The 22539-nt window shown below is 34.4% G+C and overlaps 4 protein-coding genes across 7 annotated transcripts; 3 read left to right on the top strand and 1 right to left on the bottom strand.

Moving 5' to 3' along the window:
* Window positions 1-974: 974 nt before the first annotated feature.
* Window positions 975-2931, top strand: LOC108196653 (endochitinase EP3). Its single transcript, XM_017364043.2, has 2 exons — window positions 975-1464; window positions 2384-2931. The coding sequence occupies exons 1-2, from the start codon at window positions 1053-1055 to the stop codon at window positions 2794-2796; spliced, it is 825 nt and encodes a 274-aa protein (XP_017219532.1). The 5' UTR covers window positions 975-1052; the 3' UTR covers window positions 2797-2931.
* Window positions 2932-5347: 2416 nt separating this feature from the next.
* On the top strand, window positions 5348-10339 carry LOC108194929 (anaphase-promoting complex subunit 11). The gene is made up of 4 exons (XM_064081672.1): window positions 5348-5447; window positions 7890-7906; window positions 9274-9378; window positions 9919-10339. The coding sequence occupies exons 3-4, from the start codon at window positions 9321-9323 to the stop codon at window positions 10032-10034; spliced, it is 174 nt and encodes a 57-aa protein (XP_063937742.1). The 5' UTR covers window positions 5348-5447; window positions 7890-7906; window positions 9274-9320; the 3' UTR covers window positions 10035-10339.
* Window positions 10340-11344: 1005 nt separating this feature from the next.
* Window positions 11345-17753, bottom strand: LOC108193636 (protein HESO1-like). 4 transcript variants are annotated; one of them, XM_017360375.2, is made up of 10 exons: window positions 17555-17753; window positions 17201-17299; window positions 15405-15543; window positions 14962-15126; window positions 14105-14283; window positions 13933-14028; window positions 13352-13421; window positions 12615-12745; window positions 12265-12375; window positions 11345-12033 (listed from the first exon to the last, which is right to left on the bottom strand). In XM_017360375.2, the coding sequence occupies exons 3-10, from the start codon at window positions 15541-15543 to the stop codon at window positions 11593-11595; spliced, it is 1332 nt and encodes a 443-aa protein (XP_017215864.2). In that variant the 5' UTR covers window positions 17201-17299; window positions 17555-17753; the 3' UTR covers window positions 11345-11592. The 4 variants fall into 4 exon arrangements, with proteins under 4 accessions (XP_017215864.2, XP_017215866.2, XP_017215862.2 ...); XM_017360377.2 differs by having other exon boundaries at window positions 17201-17261; XM_017360373.2 differs by lacking the exon at window positions 17201-17299.
* Window positions 17754-18349: 596 nt separating this feature from the next.
* On the top strand, window positions 18350-21965 carry LOC108193595 (uncharacterized). Its single transcript, XM_017360314.2, has 7 exons — window positions 18350-18735; window positions 18976-19070; window positions 19663-19780; window positions 19912-20030; window positions 20364-20550; window positions 20679-20822; window positions 21485-21965. The coding sequence occupies exons 1-7, from the start codon at window positions 18463-18465 to the stop codon at window positions 21773-21775; spliced, it is 1227 nt and encodes a 408-aa protein (XP_017215803.1). The 5' UTR covers window positions 18350-18462; the 3' UTR covers window positions 21776-21965.
* The last annotated feature ends 574 nt before the right edge of the window (window positions 21966-22539 follow it).

The following is a 22539-nucleotide window of genomic DNA, read 5'->3' as shown; positions in this document are numbered from 1 at the left end:
AACATGTTTCTTCAGTCATCTTGACCAGACTTGGCCAAACCTGCAGAAAAGTAAACGCCTTTGTTACATCATTTGATGAATTCTTCCGCCGATATTTAAACAGAAGCGAACATGGAGCCATCGTTAAAAATTGATATTACAAACCGGATTTTCTCTGCCTTTCCCTTCCCATTAAGGCATTAGGAACTTGGAATTGCAGACTTTATAATATAATTGCTGTAACGCTTTTTCACGTATAAAGTAATTTTGACATAAAAGGAGTTTGTTCTGATAGTTTTCGTTGTTCTAGAAATTGGACCTAAAATACCGAATAGTTGGCCGAAACATGCATAAACTAGAGCATTAATCCATTCGTGCCTTTCATTTTTTATGTATTTTATCTTGCTTGACACGTAGTTCAAAATATCTATAAGATACAATTTTATAACTTATTTTTAAATTCTTTTAAAATAAAATTTAAATACTAAATTTGAGAAGTAAGCAGTTAAAATATTTATGAGGCTATAATATATATAAATCTTAAAATACGTGCCGAACGCTTGGAATAGTGACTTAATGTGATATGTGATCGGTCTAAAATGTTAGTTTGAGTAATTTTATATTACAATCTATGAGTTATAATAATAATAATAATAATAATAATAATAATAATAATAAATTAGATAGAGTATTATTTCGGTGTTGAAATTGATTTTTTATGAAAAACACAAATGTAAAATAAGCTGATTCAGAAAATATACATCTTATCAACTTCCGGTTGTAAGTGAATTTATAGCTTATTTCTAACATAAATCAATTTCTAATTTATTACTGTACGATAATAAAAATACAGACAAACATGCTCCAAATTACCATCCAAAATTTAAATATCTTTAAGAAAACCAAAGTCAATAACGAGTAGTCAAATGCGGTACACGGACTTCACACATAAGAATTAAGATTAAAAGAATTTTCAACTTTTAATTTCCTATTTCCGCTGTTTTATCAATTAGGTACACTATAAATATATTCCCCACAGTCTTAAATTTCTCACAACAAAGACATTTACCAAAATGCTTTCCTCTACCATCACCATGAACATTTTCGCCACCATCATTCTGGCTGGAATCCTCCTGCCGGAACTAACAGCTGCTCAAAACTGCGGCTGCGCCGCCGATCTCTGTTGTAGCCGCTACGGTTACTGTGGCACAAGCGATGACTACTGTGGGGCAGGCTGTCAAGCCGGTCCTTGTACGGCTCCTCCACCTCAAAACGGCGTTTCGGTAGAGAGTATCGTGACGGATTCATTTTTTAACCAAATTATTGATCAAGCTGAAGGGAGTTGTGCTGGAAAAGGATTTTATTCGAGATCGAAATTTCTGGAAGCTTTGGAGTCGTACTCTCAGTTTGGGAGGGTGGGCACGGAAGATGATTCGAAGCGCGAGATTGCTGCTTTCTTTGCCCATGCAACTCATGAAACTGGACGTAAGTTTTCCTGTTTTGCTTTCTAGATGAAACAATAATTAGTTACAATACATTACAGATTATGATTAGTTAATTAGCTATAATAATTGCATGGATAGTTAGTTGTTATCTGGACCCCGATTCAGTGCTCTAGTAGTTCATATATATGTTTGTTAACAATACTCCTTACCTCTCGTTTCTTTACCCCTATTTTTCAATTGCTCGACACGCATTATAAGGTGTATATAAAATATAGTATTATAAAAAAAATTTGAAAATTTTCTTTTTCGTATAAAAATTTAGACAGTAGATATTTATTCAGAAAAAATATCAAAATAATTTATCAAACTATATTTTATGAAAGAATTAGAATGTGTGTCGAGCTCCCGTCTCAAAAAAAAATTGAGGACGGAGGGAGTATATGATACTGATATCTTCAAATACAGACAACAGACAACTTAACTGGAATCATCATGCTACTTGTATTATTATAACCATATTAGTGAGAATGAAATGCACTTAAGATTAAAATTAAGAAAAGCAAGCAGAGTTTATAGGATCGCAGCCTCCCAAATGAGAATATATGGCAAAGAAAAGATTAATATACAAACAAACAGATGCAACTAAAAAAATAATGTAACTCTAATGATTCAAAATTCTAGGTAATCGATGCCAATTGAGTCAACTCAAATATTATCTGAGAGTAGGGCAAAGTGATAATTTATCTAAATACAAGTTGGGATGATATCTACGTAATTTAATTAGAATCTGGTTCCTGAGTCCTGACATATGTATGTTAGTAGTCTATGTTTAATGGGAGGGAAAAAAATGCTGAACACTTTAAATCCTAAATTTTTGATGTATATACATAATGTATGCTATTATCATTTGTATGTTCAGTAACAACTGCCATTTAATCATGCGCAACTTGTGTGTACAGATTTCTGCTATATAGAAGAAATAGATGGCCCTTCCAAGGACTATTGTGATGAAAACAGTACACAGTATCCATGTGCACCTAACAAGGGTTACTACGGCCGAGGTCCCATTCAGCTCTCCTGGAACTTCAACTATGGACCTGCTGGAAGTAGTATCGGATTTGATGGCCTCAACAATCCGGAAATAGTGGCTGAAGATCCAGTTGTGTCCTTCAAGACGGCCCTGTGGTACTGGATGAACAATGTGCACTCTGTCATTACTTCTGGCCAGGGCTTCGGAGCAACTATCCGTGCTATCAATGGTGCTCTTGAATGTGATGGCGGCAACCCTGATACTGTCAGTGCTCGAGTTGGATATTATACTGATTATTGTAGTCAGCTTGGTGTGGCTCCTGGGGATAATCTTAGATGTTAGTTGTAAGCTTGTAGTATGTGTTGTTTTTAAAACTGGGAAATAAAGAAATGAATAAATATAGGAATTTAATACTGTGCAAAGACTGTAAGTGTAATTTCATGATCAATCACTTGCTTCTTTGATACTTTAGTTTAAGAGTTTGCTCTTAAATTATACAAGCTTATAATCTTGATTCTTGCATAACGCAATAAATTTTTTAATCCTATATACTCCCTCTGTCCCATAATAAGAGTCGCTTTGACTTTTGACATGTAATTTGAGGTGTAAAAAAAACATAGCTCTACATATTATTTTTCAAATTTTCTTTTTCTGAATAAAAATATAGATGTTAAACTTTTATTCAGAAAAAGAAAATTTGAAAAATAATATGTAGAGGTATGTTTTTTTTACACCTCAAATTACGTGTCAAAAGTCAAAGCGACTCTTATTATGGGACAGAGGGAGTATTTTTCAATTTATTCTCATTATCGGTAAATGTTCACCTCATCTCTCTCATTTTATATTAATATTTTGTACTTATTGCATATATAAATTATCTCCTTCAATCCACGATAACTAAGATCTTAATTAGTAAAAAATAGCTTATAAACCGTTTTTTGTAAAATCATTGTACAAGTAATATACTTGAATAACATATAAGAAAAAACACTGTCCAAGTACCATTACATAAGTTTAAATTTGTAGTAGTGAGAGAATTAGAAAAAAACACTTTTTCGTCATCTCTAAATTAGCTAATTATTACAATATAATATTTTAGCTAACCAAATTATCTACAAATGATAATTTTAGAGATACTTTAAGCTTAATTTATTTATTCTAATAGGTCAATGAGAGCATAAAATCTTTAACTGAGATAATATAAGTATAATAATAATTTGTAGTTTATGAGATGAATCTTATGTTTTTATTTTTTACTTTTAAAATTTATAATAAAAATATTAAAGTTGGATAAACTTAATATTTAAGTGTGAAATCCCCAACTAATTCTAAACCTAGTATAAAAATGAACAGCAAAATTATTTCTTAGTTTCGGAAAAAAAAAACAGGCTAATATTTTTTGGCCGGACCAGTCAGAAGCAAAATATTTTGAAAGCGAAATCATACGGTAGTATTTTTAGATTTTACAAAGAAATAGAATAATTAGTTGTGGATTTCACTTTCAAATGTAAAATACTACGGTGTGAAATAGAATAATTAGTTGTGGATTTCAAAAGGGTTAAGTGGCGTTTTGGTCACTGAACTGATCTCTAACTTTCACTTGGGTCATCGTACTCAAAAAGCTGTCAGTCAACTGATTATACTGATAAAAAATTTCAAACAGGTCACTACCCGTTAGCAACGTTAAAACATGGACGGAAAGATGAATCAGCAGCTGATGTGGCTTGTTTTCATCGATGTGGCAGTTTGAAACGTGGCAATCAGGTCATATGACCGTTGCACACTTGCACCCACCCATTTAAAACCAATACACCCGTTTCTTTTCTCCAGTCTCCATTCACCTTCATCTTCTATCTCCTTTGCATCTTCATCCTCAAAATTAGGGTTCATGTCTACATCCAAAAGTTCCTCAGCCTCAAACGCCTCTGTTAACAATTCATTGAACTCCTGTAAAAGCTATAGAAATGCCTCTGGTGTCGATTATAGATATGGTAATATGAAATGTAAATGTGACATTGTATCACCCCTTCAAGAAGCTTGGAAAGAAACTACTCAAGACCCAGGTAGGAGGTTTTTTGGCTGCCAAAACTACAGAGATCCCATGAAGAAGTGCAATTATTTTTTGTGGGCAGATCCACCCTATACTGATAGAGCTCGAGAAGTTAAGGGACATGAACAAAATGGCCTCCATAGTAGACTGTCACATTGTACAGATTATTCTTGTAAAACATAAACAAACTATTTAAAACCCTAACTAAAAGCAGGTACATTCAAACACAAGATGATAAGCGAAATGTATACTTACGTTGTTTCATCCCCAGTTGCCCGATTCTCATCTTCGCCATTCGATTCTTCACCGCAACTCTCCGATTCAACATTCACAACATCATTAGCTCCACCTCCTTTACTGACTTCGTCTTCAACATCGTTTGGTCGAGTAACACGAACCTCAATACCCGATCGAGTCCGCACCATGCTTGCAATTAGGGTTTATATGAGTTAATTTGGGGTTAATTTGGGTGAGAGTGAAATGATATGAACTGGGGAGATTGGGGGTTTTATTCCTTCGGTCGGGTTACCAATTGGGTGGATTTATTGCTTGGGTCGGGTCAGCAGTTGGGTGGTTTTAATAATGGACGGGTTAACCGCTGATGTGGCAGCACATGTGTTGGTATTTAACAGAAGTCCGTCTAAAGTCAAAGGAACTTAACGGCGGTGAAATTTTTATTGTGTTTGATGATCTATTTGAATATCTTTATTAGTAAAATGACCTTACTGACGGCTTTTTTGAGTACGATGACCCAAGTGAAAGTTAGAGGTCAGTTCAATGACCAAAACGTTATTTAACCCGATTTCAAAATACATACACTTTCAAATATTTGAAAGCGAAAACTTTCAGTGGGGGAATACTACACAGATACATACACTCCCCTCTGTTCCTCACCTCCCTGGAGGTTTTTGCAGATCACTTCCTGCTCTCATCTCACTACTTCGTATGTTAATTTCATTTCCTATCTATTCACTTGATCTTTCATTTTCCGTAGAAATAGTTGAGAATTAGCTTTGATTTAGAAATTTGAAAAGTTATTTCAAATATCCTCTTAGACTTTTGATTATAGTTCAGCTCCGGCTAATTAGCTTTGCTAGTTCCTCTACTGTGTTTGTATATGACGATTGTTCTGTTATCTGTTAAAATCGATGTAATTGAGGTCTGCATATAAGCTGTTTGATAGTTGGTTTATGTGGATAGCTATTTTATTCAGGAAACCTATTTTTGCAGTTTCAAACAAATAGCTTCGGGTTATAATGTGGGTGTTTGGCAACCCATTTTAAGCCGGACTTCTCGGCTTATAAGTTAGAAGCACTTATTCGTATTGTTTGTGTAAAAAGTCAAGAAGCACTTATAAAAAGCTAAGAATGCTAGCTTTTGTTTCAGGTCTTCTACTTATTTCTCAAACACTTTAATCACTTATAAGTATTATCTTGCTTCTAACTTCTACTCCACTTATTTATTTTAAGCAATAAACACTTATTTTAAGCTCATCCAAACGGCCCCAATGTCTTTGCATCTAGTGAAAAAACTGAACCTAGGCTTTTGATATCCTTAAGTACCACATTTTAATGATTTTTACTTTCGAAAGAGTGTAAATGTTGTTCTGATTTACTACATTTGTATAATTCGATCCCGTATATTTGATGTGTCTGGCCATTGCTTTTTATTCGAAAGTCATCGTTTACTTGATTATACAGATATTTTATTCTGGAAATACGGATTACTTTCTTGGAAATTATTATTCACTATTCAGAAGTGGTAATCAAATCATATTAATGATTAATTGTATTATAGTAGGGAGCAAATCCAATCTTTGCTTAGAAGTTTTAAGGCTTTGGTTCTGGACCTATTTTTTGTTCTGATGATAGTTGGTGTCGCTATAGAGATTGTTGGTCCTGACTGGCCGACTGGGTATTTGGTGCTATTTATAATATGTGTAATTATTCTTTAATATAATCCCATTCATGATATCAGTTCATGCTAACATGAAGTGTGGAAGAATATAATATGTGTTTACAGAGTTGGGCTCCTTAGAAACCCATAACTCTTAGAGTCTTTGGAGTCCTCTCTTAACACCGTTGGATCATCTCTCCATCCTACGGTCTACAAGACACAAGCAGTAATATATTTTAAAATTTTAATCTCTAATATCCCTAATCTTAAGCTCCGAAACAATCGTGCATAGCCCTCTATCCAACTTTTGTCCAGCATTCAGACACTAGAAATATTATTCAAATAATTTATATAGCTACAGGTATTGCAGTACCATATATACGCACATTAAAATTTTATCATGCAGCACAACATAGACATTACATATATCATGCCAAATAGCATGCAGGACACAAATCAGATGTAACACAGAACACAATGCTAAGCATAGAACATTAAACTATGCAGGACATAACTATGGTCTATGTTATGCAGTTTACAAATAAGATATACACAACTTGGCTTTGCATTACTAAAAAAACTCATAATTTATACATTCAATGCGGAATCTTTTCAGGGTATGCTGCAACTCATATATCATACAGAATATCTGCAAATCACCAACCCGGTTTGTACATGTATTCTACAAATATTAACAACAGAGGAAAAAAACAAAATTAAGAACATGAAACTATGCAGGACACAGCTATGTTCTGCAGTTTACAAAAAAGATGTACACAACTGGGTGTCCGATGGAGAATGTCGTTGCAGAACAAAGAGAGAAAGAAATAACGCACCATTGAAAAGGTTGCAGAACAAATGGCAGGATAATATCTTCCCACAAACTCAGCAAAAAAATAACTGACGCTACAATCGTGGAAGAGATGAGTGAGCGCTTAATTTGGATAGATAAAGTAGTTATTTATTTAAATTTTATATAATTCTAATTAAATTACAACCGTCAGATGAGAATGAAATGGAGGGTTAGGATTGGGACTCCGGGAACTCCAAAAAAAATGGGATTCCAAATAACTTCTCTCTGTGTTTACATACTATTTGAAAATAATTATTTCCCTTGATTACAAGAAAGGACAATGATATATGAAAATCCATATGGCAGTATAAGTATTGTTGTGCTTGTGACTGTTTTGCATGAACAGACTCAATTTAAGAACTCCTAACTTTCATGTTCTCATCATCCACTTTTGATGAATGCATTTTTGCCGCTTTAACATGTATATTTGTTTTCCACATTGACATACTTTGAAAGCTTAAGCGATCTGCTCGTATTCTGTGTATGCGTCCATGAGATTGGTCATCTCCTGTTCAGTTGTTTTTTTATATTCTTTTTTTGGTCTAGAAATTTTATTTTTAAATTTGGAGGTTTTCTGTTATTATGTGAAAGCATGATTCGTGATGAAACTAATACTCGTACTGTGATGTTTTGCAGGGAACTACAGGATGAAAGTAAAAATCCTACGTATCCTTAACTTCTTTTTTCTCTTCTATTATATGAAATTTGCACACAAATCAGCTACTGTGTTTTGCTCAATATATGCACAACCTAACTGACGTGTTTGCTTTAATCAACATTTGAATGAGAAATTTGGCTCTCAGCTTTGGCAAACTTTCTAGAGTGATCTTGTAATAACTTACTTTTGGATGCTAAGATTTATTTGATAAAAACTTGAAATGAGCTAAATATCTCTTCTTAACAAGTTAAATAACTTTATGCACTAACTTGAAATATGAAACCTACTTAAACATATTGGGACACTAGCACTTATAGACGTTTAAATTGTTATGTGAGAGACAATTAACACTCTTTTAAGTTAGGCCAGGATCCCTGATTCCAAATCACCAAGTAGAAGTATATTTAAGCTAATAACCTATATAATTTTATCTCCATTTTTCTTTTTGTTTCTTGCAAGCTGAAATTAAATTATGGCTATTGAGTACTTTCTGTTAGGTTTAATATAGTTTTTTTCAGTGATTAAGTTTTCAACAAAATAATCTTGTTTAAGCTTAGTTCAAAAGTGCTGCTTATTTTTATAAACAGTGGTATAGCACTGTAGTTATAACAACATCTGGTTATTGCAGTATGGGGTATTCCATCTCTAATCCAAAGCTTTCATAATCAATACCTTGAGTTTCCATTTTCTTTTAGTAAAGAATTCAATACAATTTACTTTAATAGTATCTTTTTGCATTTGTGCTATCTTTTGTTGCTGCTAATTGGATGCCATATTGTTGTAAGAGAAGTCAGATTCTAATTGTAACTTTCAATTCACAACAACGTGGCTTTATATAATCGTGTCGTACTAATTAAATCTTTATTTGGAGATATAATTTGTAGACATTTACACTTATTATTATGTCAACTAATTGTATGTTTATTGGTACTAAATTGACAGGCATTTAGCTAGAGATCTTCCATTCACATTCTTGTAGATAGTTTACGATACTTTGTTAGTATTACTCTATATAATATACCTCTTTCTTTCTTCTTCTTTTTTCTTTTTGTTTTTATTGCTGAATAACATACTTCTTTTTTGCATACATGGTATCTTGTTTTGTTATTTACTGTATGCTATATTATTCTTTGAGCAAAGTCGGATTCTTCTTGTAACTTTTTTTTGTAATGTGGCATGTTTTTAATTTTTTACACTTGGTTTTCTCTTGACCCATAGCTTAATGTTATAACGACGAACTAATAAACAGAGTAAGTTATTCTCCCTTCTAGTCTCAATTACCAAAGTTAAATGAGTTCTACCTAGGATTCATAATCATTAACACTTCAAATCCTCCCTATCATAACAGGTGGCATGCTGTAGCTTCATGGACCTGGGATGCTCAAGATGAAACATGTGGAATATGCAGGATGGCTTTTGATGGTTGTTGTCCTGATTGCAAACTCCCTGGGGATGATTGTCCACTAAGTATGTCATTTGCTTTGTTTGCTTTTCTTTTGCTTGCCTCATTGGTCGCTTAAAGAAAAACATGTGCGTGTGTAGTGTATGCGTTAGTCACATCTTATGGTCTACTTGGTTAGGGAGAATGGAGTGAAAATTTGTGAACAAGAACAAAGGAGATCAATTGATTTGGGAGATAAGAGTGAAAGAAAAACATTGTGTGCAAATTTTCCATGTGATATTTTTGGAAAACAAATTAGTCAGATGGAGAATAGAGCATTCCTTTCCATTTTATTTTTTTTGGAATGGACTTGAGAGAGAGAATGAAATTATAAACATTTACTCTAAAAATGGTACTATAATTTTTCTTTCTATTTCCTCACATTCATTCACCCCAACCAAATACAACATCAGAGTTCGTGATCTATGTTCCAACTTCCAAATTTTTTTTCTTCTTTATTTCTTATATTTGTTTAGTGCATCATTTAAGGATGTTTGAAACACTGATTTGCTTCGTGAACCATGTAACCGATTGTGCTTTGTCTAATGTTATATATCTTTTTGCAGTATGGGGTGCATGCAATCATGCATTTCATCTTCACTGTATCCTCAAGTGGGTAAATTCACAGACTACTCAAGCACAATGCCCCATGTGCCGTAGGGAATGGCAATTTAAGGAATGATGTAGCTCTCCCAAAAACCAATCAATACGTAGAATCTCAGATGTCTTTTATTTTTGCATTGGGATATTTTCTTCTAGAGTAATATGTAAATGACGGTAATACTGCAACCAATCGCAAGATTCATTTGAATGGAAACGACTACTTTCTACTAGTTGTGCGGTATGTTTGTGGTCTTGAATAGAAGTGGGTTGGCTTTTTCGCAATCCTGCCTTGTAACATTATCCACAGGAACTTCAAAACATGGATTAAAACATTGGCTTCTCTCTTCTGTACATTGGCAATAAGATCATTTGTCTTAATTGAAAGAGTCTTTATCTATCGACAGTTCCTTTCCGGGAAGTCTGTATGTATCATTAGTTGATTATTCAGTTCTAATATCTGAACAATTTCTTCAAAGTCCAGCATGTGTACAGTAGCCTGTAGGAGTTTATTTGCTATATGTTCTAAGAGGAAATATAGCTTAAGAAACTCCCAAGTCTACTTTCGCTCTACTTTCTAGCAATAGGTAAATTTTTGAAAGTTTTTGCTGGAAAACTGAAAAATCCCTCTAGGTTAATGATTTTATTTGTGTTTTTTCTCTGATATATGATGTTTGACTCAAAAATTCTCAAGAACTTTTCTCTAAGTGTGCCAGAAGAAGTAGCTGATGCTGCTACTCAATGATCTGTATATATGAGCCAAGGTGGATTTGCTCCATAGTTTATGTATACCCGGAGAGAAACAAGGTTGCTACTTAGCTAGGCTAGGAGGGGGGAAATGTCACCAGCTCAACACTTTCTGGAAGCCTATAAGATGTGTGGAGGAACTCTTGAGCTTTGATCCAGGTTTTGGTCCTACAGCCCCCCAATTCCAGGAGTGGAAATCTAAAATCATGATGCAGATCCTATGGATTTTGGTCCTACCAGTGCCTCAGCTTTAATTCATGGAGGCTATGCATTCAAAGAAGATTTCTTTGCTTGTTAACGATCCAATGGAGCTTCCTGAGACGGCAGGCATCCATAATGTTATTGAGGTCGGAAATGGTTATGCAGAAGGTTTTGTTAGAGAACACCCAATGAAAATTATCCAATGTCTTTGTTAGTTGGCCAGTTAAGTTCATAAGTTCCTTGTAAGCCTCTTTGGCACGTTTTGGCTCGTTTTACTGATTTACGGTAAGGACAATGGGGTACTAAAAATACTAATCACCACTCTGATTATGTTCTATATCTCGTGCTAAAATTAAAAATACTATAATTTATTCTAAATATAGAACGAAAGTTAGAATATGATTATCAGCAAATCAAAAAGTGAAAATAATGGGATCATTGATGTAAAGTACTAAAGTTAACTTGAAAAACTAAATTTGTAATTAAAAGAATAGGGTATTTAGAGAATAAGTTAAAGTAGTGAGTGCTTCATATTCGCCCAAACTTTGCACTCTGGCTTCTCAACTTCCTAATAAAACCAGATTTATGGAAAATAATTTTAACAGACTTCGGTGGTGTTGAATCCAGAACAATACAAACCATGACTATGAAAAAAAAAGTACTATTGCAATTTGTTACAAAATTTACTTTAATCAAGATGATTTGGGCCTCCAAATCTGCTGTGCTTGATTATGATGACGAGGCTGCACAGGTCTGCTCATATTTTCATTATTGGAACGTCCATTGTTTCGAGTTTGAGACTGCCGTGCTTGATTATGATGACGAGGCTGCACAGGTCTGTTCATATTTTCATTATTGGAACGTCCATTGTTTCGAGTTTGAGACTGCGATGATGATGATGAAGCTCGGTTTATCTGTGGACGACTCCGGTTGTTTCCAGGCTTGTTTCTGACTAGTGACTGTTCCGGTGGCAGTCGGTCTCGTCTAATTAGTGTGGCGTAGAGGGTAGCCTGATTACGATCTTTTGATGCAAGCATATTGTGTGTAGCTCGAAATGCATCTGCCATTCTTGTCAGATGGTTGTTGGTAATAGCCCTTGCAGTATTAACAGGCTGCTCAAAAGGATCCTCAACCTAAGAATAAATTTATAAAAAAAATGAAAAATTTTAAATCTGGGGGTAGAAAAGTTCGGCAGGTAACTCTCTCACTCTCTGTATGCGTGTGTGTGTGTGAGAGAGAGAGGGGAGGGAGGGGCGAAGGAGAAATTACATACATAGTGTAAATGTACAGAGAAAGAAAAAGTAAAGTACGTGCACATAAGAGTGCAAATGTCAGAAAAACAGTGAGTGAGAGGAATTATATACATAGAGTACAAACGTCCTGGACAACCAAGCCATGTTGTTCCCGATATCTTCCCAGCATCCAGAGTATGGGTTAATTCCTTGTGCTGAGGCCCTCCCATCAATGTCAGAGAACTGCAAAAGATAGTCAAAAAACATGTATAAATTTGTTGCCGCACTTCAGTTTCTGGAGCTTTCATTGCACACACACATACACATATTATAATGCGCAAAGTAATTGTGCTTCTCGCTGGGTCATTGTTGTAATCATGGTGTTTTGCTAACAGTACCAGTTCTAATCGTACAAAATATCCGGATTTACGCAAATAAATCAAATGCAGGCTAAAAATAGTTGTGGAAAAATGTGGATATACCTTTGCAAAGAAAGAAATGAGCAGACCAAATAAAGAACTTCGGTTTATCCTCCTAGACCTATCCAACTTGAACCTGTTTATGTTCACAGCACACGTTTCTTCGATTTTTCTCTCAGCATCAGCTCTTACACCTGTATGGAAAGAAAAAAAGTATTATGCAGAGCAAATCATTTTGGATTCTGAAAGAGGTTTCTAATTAAAGTACAATTTACAGAGATAATCATAATTAGAACCTTGTTTAACTGTTATACAGTACTAAACCGCACACACAGATTAATATCACGTGATCTTCAAGATATGCAAGAAGTTTGCACCATCACTATAGCTTCTTGAAGATATGTATATGTTTTAACAAAACTTTTTCATAAGATAATTAATTCTTCTTTACTTATGTAGCAAATGAGCGATCAAACATTAGCCATTTTAACTTGTGAATGGATTAGCATGCAATTTAATCTTAAAGCAATTGAACAACGATAATCCCCAAATTTCAAATACTTGAATTTAGTAATATGTACAATCAAACCTTAAAATTAGGAACAGTTTGAATCCCGAATCAGGGTTTTCGCTCAACTTCAGTCTTCTATATTTGAATTTGTTTAACACTCTCACTATACTGTAAGCCAATGTATTGTCTTTCAACTTTTTGCCTTCCAATTTATATTCGACTATACATACAAATGAGTTGTGTAAACTCTGAAGTTAGGAGCAAATGTTTTAAAACTTAAAACTGGTACCTGAAAAGTCATGTGCCAAATCTCCTGGATAGATTTCTTTAAGAGGCGGTAGAATTGCAGGTACACATGTCTGCATGATTTATGAGAGAATAAGCCTGGATAGTAGTAATTCTACTTTCAAATCTTAATTAAACTCTGAAATTTCATATATCACCAGCAGTGGCTGGACAAAAAATAACAACAAAAGATATTTGTTTGTTAGAAGGGAGCACATCAAAATTCAGATGTAGACTAAAGTCATTTTAAACAAACACAAGTATCTAACAAATTCGACCAACCCCCTACGACTACAAGTATTTAAACACAAGTATCTACTAGTATTTTGAAGGCGCAACTCCGTACAAAAGGCTAACAAATACATGTCGCAAGAAAATATTTTATACAACATTGTTCATTTCCTTTCTACATGAACGTAGCTCATTTCGAGCTTGATATCTTATAATGCTACAACAGTGCCCCTTTTAATCTGTGAAGAGCTTACAAGGGGCTTTAACCTGTGATATAACTATTCACTTTGTTCAAAAAACAGGTGAAGTGCCAAAAATACCAATATTTAACACATTTAAAGGTATTCATATTACCTGGAAATGAAAGAGAACCATCAAGGTTAGACAATATGAATTCAAAGTCCCAGACTCTGCTTCGTTAATATCAAGCGCTATGGCCCATTCCTTGACCTACATACAAGACACATGTCAAAATGTTGTATATGATTCCCAAGGCAGGCATCTATATCTTAGCTAGAGGAAATACCAGCAAAACTATATCTCGAAAGCGCTCATCAATCCCAGTGATCCAGAAAAGCAACTTGGCCTTCATTTGACCAAGCAAATTAGTAACAGAGATATCACAAGTGATCCTTTGAAGGTGGTGCTCCAACTTCAAGAAGGGTACTCTAGCATTACTGATAAGTCTGAGCTTACGCCATGTACCTACAAGCACTCCTTGTTAATAATTAATAAAGCAGGTACACTTTTAACAGTAACATATTTCACAGTTCGCTTCATAACTTAATATCTGAATCCTCGTACCAATTTTATACTAGGATCAAATAAATTTTTCATAATTATGTGTACATAAGTAACTTGTGCCCTTTACCTTTGATCTATTGGTATGACAAACCTCTACTGGCATTAAGGTTTGCCATTGTATATATGAATACTGGTGATTCTTTTTGCCATTATATATATCAAGACTGGTGATTCTGTTGGTCACATCTTCAACTTTGCAGAGAATATATTAATAGTTTTCAAGTTAAGATAAGCACCAAGCTAATTGCCGATAACTCAGTATAATTTACTGAATTTACCCCCATGTTAAGCAAATTACTAAAAAGGGATTAGATGCAACATAACAAAATATATTGAACCATCATGATACTTCCTAAAAAAAATATTTACTACTTTTATGCCAGTCCAAAATTGAAGTACCTATATATACAGTCCAATACAGGAAGCGATATCAGCAAATTTTTGAAGTATATTTAAGAATAGGAAAACTAGAATCTGTGAAATGATAAATTAATTATTTAACTACATATTGTGAGATGTCACAAGGGATAGCAACAAGTTCACGGTATGTGTAAAGTTCCGAATCTTGAAAAAGATTACCTTTACTTCTAAGAGCTCCTAGTAAATCTGCCAGCAAACTTTCCTTCTGCTTTCTTGCTGTATGTGAGATATGAGAATATGTATGTATCTCTACAGATATATCCAGATCTCCCCATTTTGAAAATAGTTCAGATACAAACGAGCCAAAGGGTTCCACAGTTGCACCTGTAATGTAAAAAATAGTACAATCTGTCCAATTAAGCAACGATTAAATATATATCAATCATCATGAAATATCTAAACACTAGACCCAACTTAGCATTCCCTTTATAACTTACAAAGGTTAAATATGAGTCAGATAGAATACAATAAAAAACAGCCAGAATAAACTTCAGTCCTGAACAATCTCATTGTCTTAATATGAATATTAGTTTTGTTTCTTCAGGAATAAAGGATGAAAATACTATGTGAGTGAGCTACTGCTTGCAATAAACGTTTAATACCTCTGAGACTTTCCACCGTCTGAACAGCATCTCGAACATCATTAATGATGTCAAATCTCACTGCCCAATCTTCTCTCTCAGGTTTAATCTTAGAAAGAATATTCTGAAGAGCTTGCTCCATTTGACTGTGGGAACTCATCTGCAATTACAAAAACAGTCTAAATACCATGAGATAAGACTAAAGATATCTTAAAGTCAAAATGAACATTCTCTGCATATATCAAAAACCAAGTATAAGATGTTGCTGAGAAGAATCGCAAGTATTACCAAATAATGATTAATTAAATGATCTAATCTAAGTTTTTAGGCAGTTAATTATTACGAAGAATGTATATCTTATTATGACGGAAGTATAGCAATATAGCATGTGTATGCACAAATTTAATCAATCCGAAGTGGCCAAGCATACATGTGTTGGAAAACAATGAAATTATTTCCATAAAAGCTTATGAATCAAGCAGATCGTATGAATCAAGCAAATCAAATATGGATTTCAGTGAATGATGAATTCATTGTTTCCATACAGTGACAAAGGTGTGAAAATTCATCTTGACAGACCTGTTAAAAAAAGATAATATATTAAAAAAAATTCATTGTAGGACAAAGATTTATACCGTGGAGTGATAAGTTGTCGTCAAAATCAAAAACTTAAAGATAACTATGATCGTTCGCCAAATTTTGAGTGCCAATCGAATTAAGGATTGATTTTTCCTCTCTTTGTTGTTGAGGAAGGGGCTACAATGAAATCAAGCAGGCGGCGGAGATATTGTCAAATACTTGGATTAACAAATCCTAGGGTTTTACTATAGCGATGTGGTGGGCTTCCTTTTTATTTGGTTGGGCCAGTTAAGGTGAAATAGGGTGAGTCGGCTATATTTAAGTATTATATGAGAATGCAAAATTTTATGTGATATTATCAAGTCTACACGATATAATTGTAGGGCGGAAGTGTGCCTGATTCCATGATGGTAATTATGATTACGGATTGTGGTACTTGATCTTCCACAGAATTTATTGTCCTCAAGCTGCATCTTAATCTCTCTCGCACAGAGTAAAGGTTGTGAATATCCTTGGGACCAAAGCCCTATTATGTTAGCCTAATTATACCTCATTAACCCGAATAAGCTTACCATTGGGTATATCTCCCACTTCAACTACAAATTATTCCAAAAGAAATTACATTCAATAACAAAAGGTGCGCAAAAAAATTGATTTGTATTTATGAAACCGAAGCAACTTTTGCCGCACTATTGTAACTCAATCCTCAATGATCACCACATTAATATATTCTAACTGAATCAAGGACGGTTGTGTAACTGAATACCTATTTTCGATTGTTCCCTAATACCTTAGTGAGATCAATTGATAAAATACAGATTTTCTCATGCATAAACCTCAAAATAGATTATGTATGCTAAAAGTGGTTTTTAAGTGTAAGAAATCAGTTATAGATAATAGCTAGATAAAACAAATAAATGACCAGTAGTCTATTAGATCTTTAATCGTACCAACTACCAAAGAACCTTAAGATGATAGTCATGAAATCATACTATGTTTTTCCACACACACACACACACAGAAGGATCATAGAAGTAAAGGTAAACATTAGGTATACAATTTAAAGATATTTTTAAAGTAAACCCATAAGGATCATAAAGATACATGGTGCAAACCTTTTTAGTTATACACGTAGCAGAATTTACTAATTTAGTGGCCAATTTACTAATTTAGCTCGAAATACAGACAAGACAGTGAACACCATGAGCTGATTTTAGAGTTCTCAGTCTCTGAAGTACCTGTCATAAACGAAATGGCATCGTCTCCCAACTCCATTCATGCACCTTAAACCCTTCACTCCTTAGACACACAAAAAGTTCAAAATCGATCAAATCTGCCTAAAGCACAATAAACAATCTTAGGACTATCATCCATGGTTTCTAACAATTTCTGATATCAAAGGGTACAAAATTATGATTAACAATCTTACTTAACTAAAGCACTAACTGCACCCACATAGTTTCAGTCCTCAATCTTCATCATTAACTAATTATTAGTCCCAATTATTCTTTCACATTTAGTCACCCAGTTTCAGGCATATAAATCTTTAAGAAACAGAATGAAATAGAAAATTAAAAAAAAAAAAGTATCACCTTGAAAAGAACCATTGTGCATCGATCTTTGATGGAGCATTTTCTTCATTGTTTAAGTACAAGCAGTATTTCATGAATCGAACAACTACAAAAGTTGATCTTGGTTTGAACAAGGGGAGAACCATTTATCTCTGCCAAGTGTTCGACACTGTGTCCCTCTGTAAAAAGGATGATTGAGTTCAAGGACAGGACTATATCAACGCCGGGATTCGATTGTTAAAATAATAAACGATATAAATAACTTGATTTATTAGTTTTTCTGTTACATTTAATTATATACATTTCTTTTCATACGTATTTTAATGTTCTTATAAATTATAATTTTATAATTTATATTTGAGAGTTTTTTTTTGAAAAAAAAATTAATATCCAAACTTTAATTCAGAAAAAAAAATTGAAAACAAATTACATAATTATATTTTAGATGAGTATTAAAGTCCATCCCGCATTTCTGCCCCCGTCCCCCAATATATACTATTTAGACGGACAGAGAGAGTAGTTATATAAGCTGATCTAAAAATCTTTTAAATCCTATATGAAAATTATAAAAAAAATTCACGATGTCTAATACTCCCTCCTCATTATTTATATATATACTAATCAATACTCCCTCTTCATTATTTATACATATATATACTATCTTCAGCAATTAAAAATAAGATTTATGTATTTTAATCACTAAATTTTATAAATTTAATTTATCTTAATTCTTACTTTTAATGATAAAAGATCATTATATATAAAAAATTACACCAATCAGAATATATAGAAACCAAACGCAAAATTAGTTAATCACCAGAAAAATATTCGTGGATAATGCGGATCAAAAGAGAAGATGAGAGGACAGAATATAAGTGCAGCATGCTTGTATTATAGCTACTGCCATAGCCAAGCTCACACACACTGCAATGACGACGCCGTTTTGCTCATCATCAGCCACACTTTTTCACCATTACAACTCTCTCGCCCCACACATAATCCCTAAATTTGTTGTTGAAGCTTCTAATTTCAACCCGTTTACTGCGAGACCCGTCAACACATTTCGGAGCTCCAGGATAAAGGCGGCGTCTTTTTCGTCGTCACCGTACCCTACACTCACGGATACCGAGAAAGCGCTCAGTATTGATGCTCTTCAGCGTTTCATTGAGCTCAATTTGGGTAACTGGGTTGGTTCTTTCTATGTAAGTATATTTACTATTTATATGTATTTGTAATACAGTTAAATCTCGATAAATTGAATATGCTTCGGCCCGAGAATTTTATTTATTTATCGTGTTTAGAACATACATTGTCCCTGTTATGTTGTTGGAGTCCGAAAAAATTATTCATTTGATGAGGTTGTTAGTTATTGAATAATCGGTTTTTAAGGTTCTGCTGTAGATGTGTGTGTGTTTGTTAAGTTGTTTTTGATGACGTCGCAGCAATTTGATCCGGAAGGGAATTTGATGAATGAAGTGACTACGAAGCTTGCTGTTAGTTCTTATGGCGAAGATGATCTTGTCAGTTTAATTCAAACGTGAGTCGCGGTTTATGTTTGTTATTGTAACGAGTTTTGATGGATAATGTTGCTTGCTTGAACTTTTGTTCTTTTATGAATTGAGCAGCGAGTGGAGTACTTTTGTAAATGTAATAATGTGATGAATAAAATACTGGTAATACTATGAAGGGAAGTATCTGTTTGTTTTAGATATTCTTGTTCATTGTTGAGCAAAGTATTGGGGACTATGTTGCCTTAGGTTTTGCGGGAAGTTTATAGTCGACTTTCTGTTTTTTAACTAAGGTAGACTAATGGGCAATACTAATGTTTACCTTGAAAGTTAAAGGACCGACTTGTTAGACTGTTGCATGCTTATTAAGCAATTGAACTGTAAGAAAATAAATTTGGGTCTTCTAACATGATGGATAAACTGAGCACTCAATATCCTGGTTAAAAAATGTAAGAAAATTATAATCAGAATTATGTTTTCATTAAGCTCCGTCTGATGCTAAAGAATAGCCCATCAACTCACTGAAAATCTGAAAGTCTGAAACACAAAGTTGTCCAGCAGTTACTGTTTTCTTCTGTGCAAGCTTGCTGCATAGTATCTTACTCTATTTTATATTGATAGGCTATATATTCAACAACCGCCATCAAGTTCATCAGATTCTGAAGAAGATCGCGAACAAGAATGGGCTGAATACAAAATAAAAGAAACCAACATGTTCACTGTCGACAAATATCAACAGGTAAGCTCCTTCTCTTTACAAATAAGTCTTCTTGTTCAATGTTCATTGATTTAAGTCTTTACATGTATATATCTACTTAGGCCTTGCGCTATCTTTGTGTTTGTTGAATATCCACTGTACTCAGTTTGCAGATTAACATCTTTCCAAATGAGAAGGCCTTTGCGTTAAGGTACCAAACTGCTGGCATGTTGGAGACTGTCTTAAGACAGGGGGTCCTGGGTGAAGATGACATAGGGGAAGAGTTTCCCAAGTGAGTGCATTTGTCTGGCTAGAAAATCTCCATCATTGATGCATAGCATTGTAGATGAATACATATAGTTGTTACTTGTTAATCCATCTATTGTAATGCCGAAGAAGAATATAACAATTTATCATATTCTTAGCATTCCTCTTATTCCAGTTGCAAATTGCATGAATAGATTACTAATCTACGACGAGAAGTTTACATGTAAAGGAAATCTGAAATAAAGGCATTCTTACTCACAGTGATCATTGCCATCATCTCTTTAGTTTTCAGCGACTCAGTCTGCTGCCACTAGTGTCATTGTGTTCTTATCTTATCGTTATTATAATCTATATGCAGAAACCTGAAACTTCCCTCTCGGCGACCTGCTATAGTATGTGAGACTTGCCTCTTTTCCTTGGAGAAGGATATGCGAGCAAGAGCATTCCATATCATGGATCCCAAAGGTATTATTGAAATGATACTAATTTTTCTTGAAGAACGAGGGGGTGGAGTGCTTATTGCCCCTTCCTTAAATGATTCAAAGGTACTTGATTAAGATGCCAATTCTGAATTAATTACTTTTATTTAATTTAGCGCCCTAAGTATAGTATATTCTTATTTTTTGGTCTTTTATCACTTTAAGATTTTTTAAAGTCCGTAGCTCTTTTTCAGGATAATACAAACAGAATTATGCCACACATTGGTAGATGGAAAGGCCAGTCTGTGACAAAACGCAGTGGTATTTATGGAGCAACCATCGCAGAAGCAGATACAGTTGCTTCACTTGAATTTGATGATAAAGGTCAGCTAATTCAGGTATTTTGCGCTCTCCTCAGAATTTAGTTACTTGTTTTATTATGTTGGCACAGTGCTAAATTCTAGCAAGCTATTCTTGTTCAATCTGATAAATATTTATAATATTTGGTGTGTACTAAGTATGTGCCTCACTTTTGTTGTGCTGGACTACTGGCCATTGCACAACCATCAGTTGTCAAATTGTTGCACCCACCAAACAAATTAGCCTTGGATGTAATTAATCTCCATATCTGAGCTTACCTATAACAGATATTAATTTCATGAATTAGAAGCAGTGAGGTCACTGATTGCAATCAGCTACATTTGCAAAACTGTATGTGAACATGCCAAATTTCAAAACATTTCTGAGTCTGGGTTATGTAGTTACTTTCCACCACTTTGTTTCATTCAAGGGCTCTTGCAGTGGGTGAGAAGTGTTCCATTAATGTAGGCTCTAAACTGTAAAGTGCTAGCTGCAACTGTTCTGTGATAATATTATGCAAGAGCAGTGTAGATTGCAGCACAGATGTATGCTGTGATAAAATGCTAGCTGGAAATGTTATGCCGTGAAATTATGCAAGACCAGTGTAGATTACAGCATAGTAATTAATATTTCTTTTCCTTGTTATCATTTACATATTTGGCTTTGATACCTCTGATGCTGATGTGCTTCTTAACAACAGGAAATCAGTTCAACAGCCAAAAACACTGACATAACTACCAATGTTCAGTGGATTGGTACTATTTCTGACAATGTGGTCACCTATGATGGTGGTTTCCAGATGACCTTATTGCCGCAGGGCATGTACCTGGGGTGCCCGTGTGATGTGTCAAAGAGTGTGGCAGATTCCAAGTCATTCCATCTAGAGTTCTGTTGGCTCGAGTCAGCAGGCAAAAGACAGAGACTGGTTCGCACTTATGATGTAGAAGGTTTGGCCGTATCATCGACTTACTTCATAGAAACCAAGCTGTGAGTCCTTGTACTGTGTCTTTTCTGTAATATCTTTTTGGGATTGTGTAGTGAGCTCGAGTCACTCATCAGTCATTGCATAATGCATAGTTTGTTAGATCACTGTCCTAACTTCCTAGTCATCTGATCAGATTAAACAAATTTGTTTCAAACTATTATTACATTTTTCAGTAATGGAGATGTCTGGTTTGTTAGGAGTGTGTGACTGTAATTGAGTGTGCATATATCGCTTACTTAGATGTTAACTGGCATCGGGGGAGGAGCTGCGAAAACAGGTAAGAGAACCGCTGTAAAGTCAGGTTTTGTGGAGGCTAACCTTGAACTAAACAGGGCTGAAATCTGCCACTTTCAGCTGCATGTTTCAGACTTAAGACCTCCAATCTGGCACATTAGGAGGGTTATGTATTAGGGTCCATTACTTTCTGTTATCTGCCACTGAATGTTATGTACTTTGCAATATTATATCAGAAAACAGGAAAAGACTTGAATAAAAATACAACTGGCATGGCCAATTGGCCATGGACACTGCATGTGGAACAAAGAAGTTTGGGTTGTTATATGCTAGTGTTAAATATTTTATCTCCCAGTTATTCAGTGATTGTTTGTGACCTCTGTGCACTATAGCTCCATCGACCATCATGCCACATCTTTGTTTAAATGAAAATTTCCACCATTTTTACTTGTGGCCGCTTCGGTTCGATTCTCGATTTGTGGATTCTATTCTCATTTATCCGTTTATAATTCGATTTCTACTTGTTTGATTTATTA

The sequence above is a fragment of the Daucus carota genome, chromosome 7 (assembly GCF_001625215.2).
Source record: "Daucus carota subsp. sativus chromosome 7, DH1 v3.0, whole genome shotgun sequence".
NCBI classification, from domain to species: domain Eukaryota; kingdom Viridiplantae; phylum Streptophyta; class Magnoliopsida; order Apiales; family Apiaceae; genus Daucus; species Daucus carota.
This window is presented reverse-complemented; position numbering and strand designations above follow the sequence as displayed.